This window comes from Micromesistius poutassou (genome assembly GCF_964030765.1).
Source record: "Micromesistius poutassou genome assembly, chromosome: 7".
In the NCBI taxonomy this organism is placed as follows: Eukaryota; Metazoa; Chordata; class Actinopteri; order Gadiformes; family Gadidae; genus Micromesistius; species Micromesistius poutassou.
Genome location: NC_140277.1, coordinates 1,823,119 through 1,835,037, shown reverse-complemented (window position 1 = coordinate 1,835,037; position 11,919 = coordinate 1,823,119). Strand labels below are relative to the sequence as shown.

The 11,919-nt window shown below is 48.9% G+C and overlaps 1 protein-coding gene across 1 annotated transcript in view; it reads right to left on the bottom strand.

The window, feature by feature from the left end:
• itga9 (integrin, alpha 9) overlaps positions 1-11,812 on the bottom strand; it is a 51,150-nt gene extending 39,338 nt beyond the window's left edge. The window contains exons 1-5 of the mRNA XM_084470143.1: positions 11,375-11,812; positions 10,758-10,885; positions 8,957-9,063; positions 5,282-5,405; positions 2,649-2,716 (exon numbers count right to left, since the gene is read on the bottom strand). Coding sequence (XP_084326269.1) covers positions 2,649-2,716; positions 5,282-5,405; positions 8,957-9,063; positions 10,758-10,885; positions 11,375-11,562 — 615 coding nt within the window. The 5' untranslated portion in view covers positions 11,563-11,812. The remainder of the gene's footprint in view (positions 1-2,648; positions 2,717-5,281; positions 5,406-8,956; positions 9,064-10,757; positions 10,886-11,374) is intronic.
• Positions 11,813-11,919: the final 107 nt, after the last annotated feature.

The window sequence follows — 11,919 nt, the reverse complement described above, 5'->3', positions numbered from 1 at the left end:
AGAGAGAGAGAGAGAGAGCGAGAGATGACATGACATCTTGTTTGGTTCTTTTTCCTTTCACCTGAGCTCCCATTTTGTAACTTTTCTACGCAAACCTCAAACCAAACATAGCGTATTCTCTTCAGCGTGGGAGACGCAACACTGCACTTGATACCTTTAGACGTAGCTTCTGAACAGCACAATGTTGTCGGCGTGCTGCGCTGTGACTATAACATCTGTAGCGAGTGAGTGCTCGACAGACTCCAGCAGCTTTCTATCTGGCTATCATTCCCTCAGAATACCTGACATTCTGCGGGCGGGGAAAAATTTGTAATTTTAAAAGCGAAAAACAGTGGAGAAGGCGTATTGGTATCATGTTGTTTTGGGGTAGGGTCATTTTACATCCGAGTTGAAATGTACAACGTAAACTCTCTCAAGAATCCTCTTAAAATTCTCCCGTGGAATACTTTCAAAACAAATATGAGGAGGTTTTAGTGACGTCTCACAGGCTGAAGTCATTCACAATTTAAGTTACAATTTACATGATTTATTTTGAAACCAGATTCCAGGTGGTGGATTCAAAATGTTTATCCAAGCATTATTGTAAGAATTTAGGATATACTAAGTGTAACAAAACTGCGGAGGGCAATTTACAAAGCAAATACAGCAAATTGCAGAGCAGAGTAATACGCTCAGTGGCAAAATAAATATTTTGTTTAAAATAATAACGATTTTCAAACTCTGCATGTAAGCGTTGTTACAAAATTGCCATTCAATTGACTAACCTTTACACAAAAATATCCAGATATCAATCTTAATATCCAACTCGCGATCGAGCGAGGAAACCTAGCCATAAAGAATGTGTGTGTGCCCTCTACGGCCAGGGAAGGCAAAAAAACATTGACGAGACATGCTTACATTAATCTGAACATGTGTCCTCAATTGAGCATAACTGTAACCTACGATTTTAAGATTTACAGCACATGTTGGCCCTGGGCAAAAATAAAGGACGCATTGTATCACTACCGTGCGGAATACAACTCCTACATTAAACTGGCCGATGACTTCAACTTCACAATCTAGCAGGTTTTCCCTTGTGTCCGTTTGACCTGCGCTGAACTAAACGACATGTCGACTCCGCCTGGCTTTTGCTCCAGCTGCCTCTGTTGATTTAGCCAGATCTCTCCTAATGTCACGGCCATGTCCATTGCCTATTCTGATATCAATGCTATCTATGCTAATATAAACTTATAAACGTTAATACAGGTTTGAGGCCCACAAGGCATTACATTACATAAATATAAAAAGGAAAAGAAAAAGGAAAGAAAAAAGGCAAAAAAGGCATTCATGCCAGTGTTCCCAGATCTTCGATCTTCTAATGCTAATATCAGTACCAGTGTTTCCAAAATCGTACAACTACACAACTGTGTTAACCAGGGGGGCCGTATGGGGGGCGAGGGCGGGGGAAGAAAGAGGTTAGATACGAGTCTGCTATCTGGGAAGTAGAGCGCAGTAGAGGGGAAGGAAACTTTATTTTCCTTTATCATTATCTCTGCTGGAGGCGGGCCAGAGCGGCCCTGCAGCGCTTCATATCTGCCTGTAAACACAGACCCAGAGGAGTGAAAGGTCTCCGCTGCTTTGATTCCCACCTCCCTGCTCTATGACGGGGGTCGGACGGCACACAACGTTTGACTTAACCCCCCCCCGCCCCCCCCCCCCCCCCGCCCCCATGAGGCGTATATGTTTAACAAAAGAGACATATAGTGAACTGTTACTCTTCCCTTCAGACACAGTTTGATATGTCAAAAAAACCCCGTGATTCAAAGTCAATCCAAAACAAGTCGGGGGAGAGCAATTTGTGCGCACAGGGGACGGTGGGGCCGGCCAGAGTGTGTGTTTTTTTGTCCCCAGCTCGGAGAGAACAAACGCGGCATAACTCGTGTCTTATCGCCGACATCCCGAAGCATCCGCTGACATCGCCGTCTGTCTGGCCCGCGGCCCGCGTACGCTACCGTGGACCTCCATTGTTGTCCAGAAAAGATAATAAAACATGGCAGAGCACCGCGGAGGCGCAGCCCCGCTCCATTAAAGTCCGTTGCTCTCGCCGCATATCTGGCGCACTTGGCTTGTGTAAGCGCCTGTCTAGACAGACAATACGCCGGAGAAGGGGGGGGAAAACATAAGCTGCTTCTGCTCGTCTCCTCGAGAAACAAAAACATGGGATCCTGAATTATGCGGGCTTTGAACCCTAAAAACGACGCTAATGATGAACTAAATCCAAACTAACTTAAAAGGATGGATTCTTTTTTATAAAGGCCGGCTCTATCTAAAGCCTCGTCTGACAGTTGACACATTGAATTTTTTCAGTGTGTGAATTATTAAGTCTGCCCGTGTTGACACACACACACACATGCGCGCACACACACACACACACACACACACACACACACACTTAAGAACTGATACAACCACCAAGCGAGGTAGGATAAACAGATGTATGAACGATGGCTGGATAAAGGTTGTTATGGAAGAAGCTTTCCCTTGCACCAGCCTTTACGAGCCTGGACGCAGAGCAGACCGGCCCCCGGCACACGGGGCGACCTGAAGGGGCCGGGACAAAAACCAGGGCACGGCGTGGGTTCATCAGTGTGTTGTGCGTCGACACTGACCTCTGTGAACGCCCCCGCTATCCCCGCTTGGCACGAGCCGTGCTCCTCTCCGTACTTCTGCTTATAGTCTGCAAGAGAAAAGTAATAAGAACGAAAAACCACAAGTTATTTCACTGAGCGCCCCGGCCAGCGCTCACTGGAGTTTTTCCTGCATTCCATATGGAGCTAGTCAAAAGAGGCCCAGCCAATAGCAGGCCAGGGGCAAGGAATCAGCCAGCAATAAGAAAAAGGGGGCGCAATGGCACATGCAATATGAAAGTTTGTCATGGGGGTGTCTGCCTCTCTCACGTTACCGAAAATATTGAGCTTGGATCTGTTGCGCAACTGAAACTGTACTTGAGGCCCCCACACGAGGCCCGCACTGTCCAGAGGGGGGAGAGAGAGAGAGAGAGAGAGAGAGAGAGAGAGAGAGAGAGAGAGAGAGAGAGAGAAAGAAAGAAAGAAAGAAAGAAAGAAAGAAAGAAAGAAAGAAAGAAAGAAAGAAAGAAAGAAAGAAAGAAAGAAAGAGAGAGAGAGACAGGGAGAGAGGGAGAGAGGGCGAGAGAGAGAGAGAAGGAAAGGAGATCAAGCAAGACAGAGAGAGAGAGAGAGAGAGAGAGATATCTATAGAGAGTAAGAGAGCCAGAGAGAGGGCGGGGGCTCTGAAGGAAGTGCGAGGCTGACCTGGGAGTTAACGTCGATATTAAACAGCCTTAGAAGAAAAGCTCTCTGGGCAACAAATCAACGTTACGAAAAAGATCCTCACGGACTCCATTGTTTGGAGAAGTGAAATGTGATGTCAGTTGTGGTGAAATCAGCGGGGGGCTGGGGACGACGGGGGGGTCAAACAGGGAGATTTCCTCAGCAGCAACGCCTCTATCCTGGAGGCCCACCTTCAGGCCCGTCTCATGCAGTCGTTCAATCCAAATCCAAACGGGTTTCAAAGAGGGGACGAGTCCCTCTTTTACATTTTTTTATGTACATTTCCATGCGGGATTTTCAAAAATATATATATACTTCTGAGTTTGCTACTCAGAGTTTGCTAATCACTTCCTACTTCCTCCCGTTAAAGACAATCAACAGATGAATTACTTTATCTAATATATTTTATATTAGATAAAGTCGGTTCTCTGCCCAGAGAACCCGCAGGCAGAAAGGAGTTTTCTGTAGCGCTCTGCGGCTGGCAAACAAATTTAATATATCTATATTTTTAAAAGATTTTTATTTGTTTCAGATTATTAATTTTTCTGCATCGAGACGGAATCGTTCTAGAGAGAACAGAGATGCATCGAAGAATCTATTATTTTCCCCCACCCCTTGTAGTCCACATGAGGACAGACGGACCACAGACCTGGTGTTGATTGAGAAGAGAGTAAGGGAATGAGACACAGATAGAGAGACATAGAGAAAGTTAGAGGGAGAGAGAGAGAGAGAGAGAGATAGTGTAGAGAGAGATAGTGTAGAGAGAGAGAGAGAGAGATAGTGTAGAGAGAGCGAGAGCGAGAGAGAGAGGGAGAGAGAGAGATAGTGGATAGAGAGAGGGAGAGAGAGTGAGATAGTGTAGAGAAAGAGAGAGAGATAGTGTAGAGAGAGAGAGAGAGTAAGAGAGAGAAAGTGTAGAGACAGAGCGATAGTAAGAGAGAGAGAGAGCGAGTGGAGAGAGAGAGAGAGAGAGAGAGAGAGAGAGAGAGAGAGAGAGAGAGAGAGAGAGAGACAGGAAGAGACTGTAAGAGATGGTGAGTAATAGTGAAAGATAGTGCGAGAAGGGAGGAAGAGAGTGAGGATGACAAACAGAATAAGGGAGGGGGAGAGCAGAGAAAGACACACAGAAAGAGAGAAAAAAGAGCACGACAGGGAGGGGATGTGTGCGTGCGTGCTTGTGTGTGTGCGTACGGGCATGGGCGCGTGTGTGTATATACACTTGAGGCTGCGCTGCCTCTCGGTTACGTCGGCGACACACACCCGTCAGACAACAAGAGAGCAGGGCGGGGCGGCCATACCTCACATAACACAGCCAAGGCCACAGATATCATGTGCCCCTCGTCGCAGAATTCTTCACTAGGACGAGGGGCACACTGCCCGGGATTAACACCTCCGCCCTCACCCCCACTGCCCCTCTGTCCCTGCCCCTACCCCCTCCCCAGGGCTGTGTGTTATCGCTGTGATCACAACGCACAGTGATTTAAACGCGTGTGCGTGCGGATCGGTGCTGGGCTGGACGGTGGACGAGAGGCGAAAGGCGGTGGACGTGGTGGTGTGGAAGATCTGACAGCAGCTGAGCTCAAAGAGCTCCGCTGGTCTCTGGTCCACGACCCCGTGTCACGCTCCTCCAGGGGGGCTGACTATATCAGGAGATATCGGCTAGATCTTAACTGTGGGGCTATGCTTTCATCCTCGCGCAATGATGGTGTAGATGGTGTGTCGACTGTACATGGGGAACACAGGACCGTTTGGCTGGAATTGTACCACCTTAGCCCATATACTGTTTACTATTCATTTACTATTAAGTCATTCTACAGAAGCTTCGCTAAACGTACGTACTGCAGCTTCACCACTGCATCTTCTAAAAGCCTGTCTGTCTGACTATCTGTGTGCGTGTGTGTGTGTGCGTGCGTGCGTGCGCGTGCGTGCGTGCGCGTGCGTCTCTGCCTTACCTTCATAGCAGGGGATGAGTTCCCTGGTGTGGCCCTGCAGGTTGGGGGGGATGATGGTGCAGTATCCGTGGGGCAGGATGTACTCCGCGTCGTAGTACACGTTCTTCCAGCGGTGGGCGCAGGCCTGCACACCGTAGAAGGGGGGAAGAGTCCTCAAGAGTCACACTGTGTACACACACACACGGCCACCCCCTGCAGCCAGCGCGTCCGGAGCAGTCAGGGCGAGGCGTCTCGCTCAGGGACACCTCGACACTCTAGGCGGAGGAGGAGCCCGGGATCGAACCAGCAACCTTTCCAGTTACCAGTTAACCCACTCTGCCTCCTGAGCTACTGTCGCCCTGTGATGTCACAGACCGATTGACCAATGACGGATCAAGGCGAAGAGGCCGAAGAAACACAGAATGTTTATTTTGTGACTAAATGTGGAATATCTTTACATTGCTCTTTCACAAGCTGACTAGAGTAACACACTCATAGGGAGTCTCCCTCTCTCTCTCTCTCCCTCTCTCTTTCATTATCTCTCTTAGAGAGAGAGAGAGAGAGAGAGAGAGAGAGGGGGCGAGAGAGAGCGAGAGAGTGAGAGAGTGGAGAAAGAGACACAAAGAGATTCTGAGAGATGGTGAGTAATAGTGAGATAGTAAGAGAAGGGAGGAAAAGAGCAAAAATGATAGACAGAATAAGGAAGGGGGAGAGCAGAGAGAGAGAGCTGGAGCCAGGGTGTCTCCCTGCGGCCGACAGATAAACGCCACTCAGAGCGGGGGGGAATTAAAGCGCGTCTGACTATGACCACGACATCTACGCACTGTGGTGTGAATGTCCCAATTACCATTCAGCGTGGCCCCGGCTTCCTGCCCACCGTCTTAGAGGCAGCGGGGAGGGGAAACCTCCTAGCATGTCCTTTGGTCAATGTTTCCCCACACTCGAGATCGTTTCCCTCCCTCAACAGCTCATCCGAGCCATGTGGAGGCAACCATGGAGGAGCGCGGTTCAGCACGAGTTCAGCTGCCATTTGTTACATATTAGACAGTGAACCAGAGTAGAACGAGAAGAGGAAAATAGAGTAGGTGGGAATAGATCAGATCAAGGCACTCCCCTTTCCATAAGGTCTCTGTATTGTTGTATTGTTGGTGCGCGATAACTCAAGGGAGATATCCGATACAAACACTTAATTTCCACACATTATTCCCTGCACTTTCTATAGTCATATGAGTAGTGTACTAGAGTCCTGCCTATCTATTGTCATGTCTATCTTTACGATGACTTCTACGGTGATTCTCTTATGTGATTCTCTGAGTCATTGAACTTTTGACTGAAGAGCATATTCAAATTTCTGAATTAAACAACTGCCGTTGACATTCCGTTGATAATCCAACACTTTGTTCGCGTGCCTCAGACTTCCAAGGCCCTGCTTTGTTTACTTTTTACTAAACCGTCATTTAGCTCATTTCACCTTCAGCTTCATGGCGCTCCGTCTGAACAAATGCAGAAGTTCTGCATATGCTCTAGCCGTGCATATAGGCCCATCCATAATGAGAATTACTTATCTGTAAGTCCCCCCTGTGATGATAGCGCAGCTAAACGATTGTTCCAAACTCCCTGGGCTACAAACAAACCTTTGAGATGTTTGAAAGTGAGGAAAAGTGGTGCTGTCGGAGAGAAGGGGCTGTTTTGGCATTCCCTGACAGAAGCAGTCCATGTATGGCGTGGTGCTGTTGTCATGTTCTCATTCTGCCTGCGAGCCCATTGGTCATGAGCAAAGCCCTCAGCGAGGACGAAAACACACACAAGAGAAACGTTGTAGCTCACATCTGCCAAGCAGCCCTTCACTCTCACTCTGTCTCTCTGTCTCTCTCTCTCTCTCTATCTCGCTCTCTCTCGGTCTCGCTCACTCTCCACCAGCGCTCACTCTTGCGCGGAAACGTGAGCACCATTCGGATGAGGTACACACAAACAGCAGCCCTTAGGAGAGGCCCTCGAAACACGTGGCTGCAGAAAAGCCACCACCGTTCATGTGTCAAACAGCAGAGCAAGAGAGAGAGACAGAGAGGAAGAGGGAGGGAGAGAGAGAGAGGGAGAGAGGGAGGGAGAGGGAGAGGGAGGGAGAGAGGGGGGGAGGGGAGAGAGAGAGGGAGGGAGGGAGGGAGGGAGGGAGGGAGGGGAGACAGGAGCGCCACAGTTTATGCATATGCTTATTGCCATTGAACAGCTCCAAGATGTTCAGTAGTTCTGACAGACAAGGAGACTCAGGAGTTGAAAAAAGGTTCGGAAAAAAGCCTGCCAGAACATTCCTTGAGGACGAAAAGAACAAAGGGGAAATTGGCGGTCCGAACACAACCCAGAACAAATACATTCCCGGGAATTCTTAAAGGAACAACCAGGTACTGTTCTGCTATTACTGACTCAGGACAAGGAGTCAATCAACAGAGGGTTTAAACACACCTGTCAGGGTGGTTTACAATAGGCCTGGCTCCCTGGGAGGGAGGGAGGGAGGGAGGGAGGGAGGGAAGGGGGGAGGGACGGGAGAGAGGGGGGTGTAAACGACAGGCTGCAGACCCCTAGAGTACTGTTCAGAGAGAGAGCAGTGGCCTTTGGACTGTTCTGGAGGACAGAGAGGTCCCTCGCTGAATGACAACTCTTTCGCCAGCCCCCCTACAGCAGACTGTGTGTGTGTGTTTGTGTGTGTGTGTGTGTGTGTGTGTGTATGTGTGTGTGCGCGTCTGTGTGTATGTTTGTGCATGTCTGTGTGTCTGAGCGTGTGTGCCTGCGTACGTGCGTGTGTGTGTGTGTGTGTGTGTGTGTGTGTGTGTGTGTGTGTGTGTGTGTGTGTGTGTGTGTGTTTGTGTGCCTGCGTATGTGCGTGCGTGTGTGTGTGGGAGGGGGGGGGGGGTGACATTTAATGACAGGCTGCACTGGGACGGGGACGGCGGCCGCGGGGGACGCAGCCTAAACAACCCGGGCCAGCTGCCCTATGATCTCTGAGCAAACACCCAGCCCAGCACCTCTGGGAGTAGCACCAGCAGCTCCCCTGCTACGTTCCCTGTTTTGTTTTGGTTCTTTTAGTTCCCCCCCCATCCACAAATGATTACATCACCGCCCAAATACCGGGGTAAATGTTTAACGGCGTTCACAAACACAGCGACAAATCCATCAAATGTCTGCCACTCGTCACCCATCGCTCCGGGAGGGACGCGGCTCTCATTTTAAAGGTGACATGTTATACCACCAGGTGTGATCAGCCGCTACAAGCCATTTAGATCAGTCCACCAGCCTTCCCAGTGGACCGTAGCAAACGGTGCTCATCCATCCTCCGTCACACATCTAGGTGGACACGCCCACCTGCGATGTCAGAAGAGGCAGATTTTCAAAACGGCGTGTAACGGCTAATCACGATCACACCTGGCGGCATAATATGTCACCTCTAACTTTGTGTCGTACACCAGCGTTCCGTGGATCCAAATGATGTAACATTGCGTTGAACTCTGCGATGAGCCAGCGGTATAAAGGGAAAGAAAAGGGGGAAAAGGAGCAGTTTGATCCTTGTGAACAGCTGTGGTCAAACAATGCGGTCGATCAGTAAGGCCTTTGCAACAAAGATGTCCGCCTCATCCGACTGTGTATGTTTGAATACATTATTTATCCCAGGGAGGCCACATGGTTCCCATTAACAGCACTCACCAGTATCTGGCCGTTGGGTTTGTCCTGCCGGGCCAGGCTCACTCCCATCCACTCGTCATCCCGGTCGCCCTGGCACGTCTTCCCACAAGACTCCCTCTGCTTGTTTCCTGCAGCAGACGCCCACAGAGACACACACACACACACACACACAGATACAGACACACATGGGCGCACACACACACACACACACACACACACACACACACACACACACACACAGATATAGACACATGTGGGAGCACACACACACACACACACCCACACACACACACACACACACACACACACACAGATACAGACACACATGGGCGCACACACACACACACACACACACACACACACACAGATATAGACACATGTGGGAGCACACACACACACACACACACACACACACAGATATAGACACATGTGGGAGCACACGTACACACACACACACACACACGGCACACATGGGCGCACACACAAACCCACACACACAGACAGACACACAGACATACACACGTGGGCGCACACACACACACACACACACACACACACACGTAAACATACGTTAGGTACGAAACAATGAGGCCACTTTTCATTGACTTGCTTGACTCACCAGGTCAGAGGATGTCGTTTGCAGGTCACGAGTCGGCTATTGTCAAGCCACTGGCCCTCGGCTCTTAATCTCATCCCAGCAGAATGCCCCAATGACACGAATGCCATTTGACGACGTAAATGAATGTGCAATCAAATTCAACCACTGTCTGCCCATGTGTGAATCTTAAGGGTGCTGGAACCAGCAGCAATTTGAGAGTCTGGGAAGTCCCATTTAAGAGAGTTTATTTTATCTGTAGAACTATCATTGGCATGAAGTTTGTAGAAAGCCACAAATGGGCTCTGCTTCGAGTGACATGAGCAGTGCAATTCATCATAGTCAAATCTTTATACGCAAGGACAAAACTGTTCCTGAATCAACGTCTCTTTCTCTGTACCAAGACAGAGTGGGGTCCCTATAATACCACGAAGGATCTAACCGCTGCTCATTTTGAACAATATTTCATGGGATTACAAAGGACCACCAGGACTCAGTTCTCCGGGCCAACGTGATCCATCTACTGCGTCTCCAGTGGGGCATACAGAGGCCCCCTATCCCCATCCCTGCCCCAGATGCCTGGGTCTGATATTGTGGCGGTCGGCTGTGACACGTTGAGTGATGGGTTAATCTTGTGGCCTCCACGCTCACCATAACAGAACAGAAGTAGGTCGAGTGGAGGGTGGCGTCATAAAACGTTTGGCCCAAAAAGTGCCTGGAAAATATTAGCTAATCGTATTTATCTAAATATTTATCTCAATATTTTTCTAAAAGAGGTCTTCTGGTTTTTAAAGTTGCATGTTTATAGGGCGTATATCGGCCTACACATACAAGGGAGAAGGAGGGGTGTGTGTGTGTGTGTGTGTGTGTGTGTGTGTGTGTGTGTGGTAGTGTTAGTGGGGGGGATAGTGTGATAAAACAAAGCAGATGCGTGAGGAGTTGATGAAGAGCCAGGAAGAAATCTTTAAAATAAACCAACGGAGCGTCCGCGGGCGGTTCTTCGTGTGCCAGAGTTAATAGTTAGATTTGTTTTCAACTTTGCGTGTCCTACGTGAGCAACAGAGGATCAACTTCGGTTACTTTCTGTAAAATAGTCATACATGTTCTAACACACTCAGGTTCGAGGTTGCGTGGTGCTGAAGCTGCGTGTGGTACTCTATAGCCCCCCGTAGGAGGAGTCCCCCGTATACCGGCGTCCAGCCTAGGTTCGGTGTGTGATTCACTGACCTCTTCCCAGGTCCATCTCGGTGCAGCGGCTTGCCGGGTTGCTGTGAACACGACACTTGTACACGGCTCCAGGCGTGTGCACGGAGCTACTGTATGTAGAGTTGGCCTTCGGCGCCCCGACCAGTACCCTGCAGGAACACATGTACCACGGTGGCGGTGCATGACTGTCATTCAGTCCAATGTACAGCTCTGCTCATGTTGATGCATACTGTAGGCCTGTGTTTCTTCATCGAGATATTGTAAAACCATGAGATATCATCTTAAGAGATGTGGCCTGGGCTGGGTTCATAGCTGACAGCTGTTGACATCGACGTGTATAAAGGTGGATCAAATATTGTGTTGGCCAAATGAACAAGACTTAAGTGTAAATTATGAAAAATATTGGGGACTGTTTAATTCAGTGTAACTAATAGGCCGGCCTTATGTTTTTGACAGTAGCCACAGGAGCATGCAACATATGGTTTCAGAGTGGCTGGATATAATATGAGGAAGGAAACTTTTCATGAAGTTAATGACTCCCATAATAAACATTCACAGAAACCGAAGTGATAAGGAGAGCGTTAGTAAAAGTAGGCCAATGACGTTACATTATAAATCAATAGGAGCATGGCACTCACCAGCGCGTATTGTCGTGATAATGCTGCAGCACAGAGTACCCGAAGAAACTCGACTGAGGTCCACGGAACACTATGGGATGTTCTAGATCAATGTTGTACGAATAAGTGAGGGAAATCCAAAGAAACGCACAGAAAACATGTCGTAGTCCCGTGGTGAGGGTCAGCGGTGGAGCCATCCTCCTAAGCATTATTTATAGCCGCGATACGTAGGCTACCCCCAAAAAACAACAAAAAAGTGAGGAATTGTCAGCGCGCCGCAAGTTAAACAGTTGCAAAAGTTAACATCCGATTGATTCAAGTCTACCAAAGTTGGAAAGATGGAACTGCATGAGTTTTTTCAAAGTTTTGGGAGAAAAAAAAGGGAATGGTCCGGTCCTGGAAGTAACGGTGCGTCAACTCCTCTCCATTCTAGTACGTCAATCTGCGAGAGCTGTTGCACACAAGATCCATGTCCTGGCGATGAATGCGGTCACGGTGTGAGGGGCGACTGGTTTGAAGCGTCGAGCATCACATTTCAACCGGGGGTTTGGGGCTGAGCTCACCGC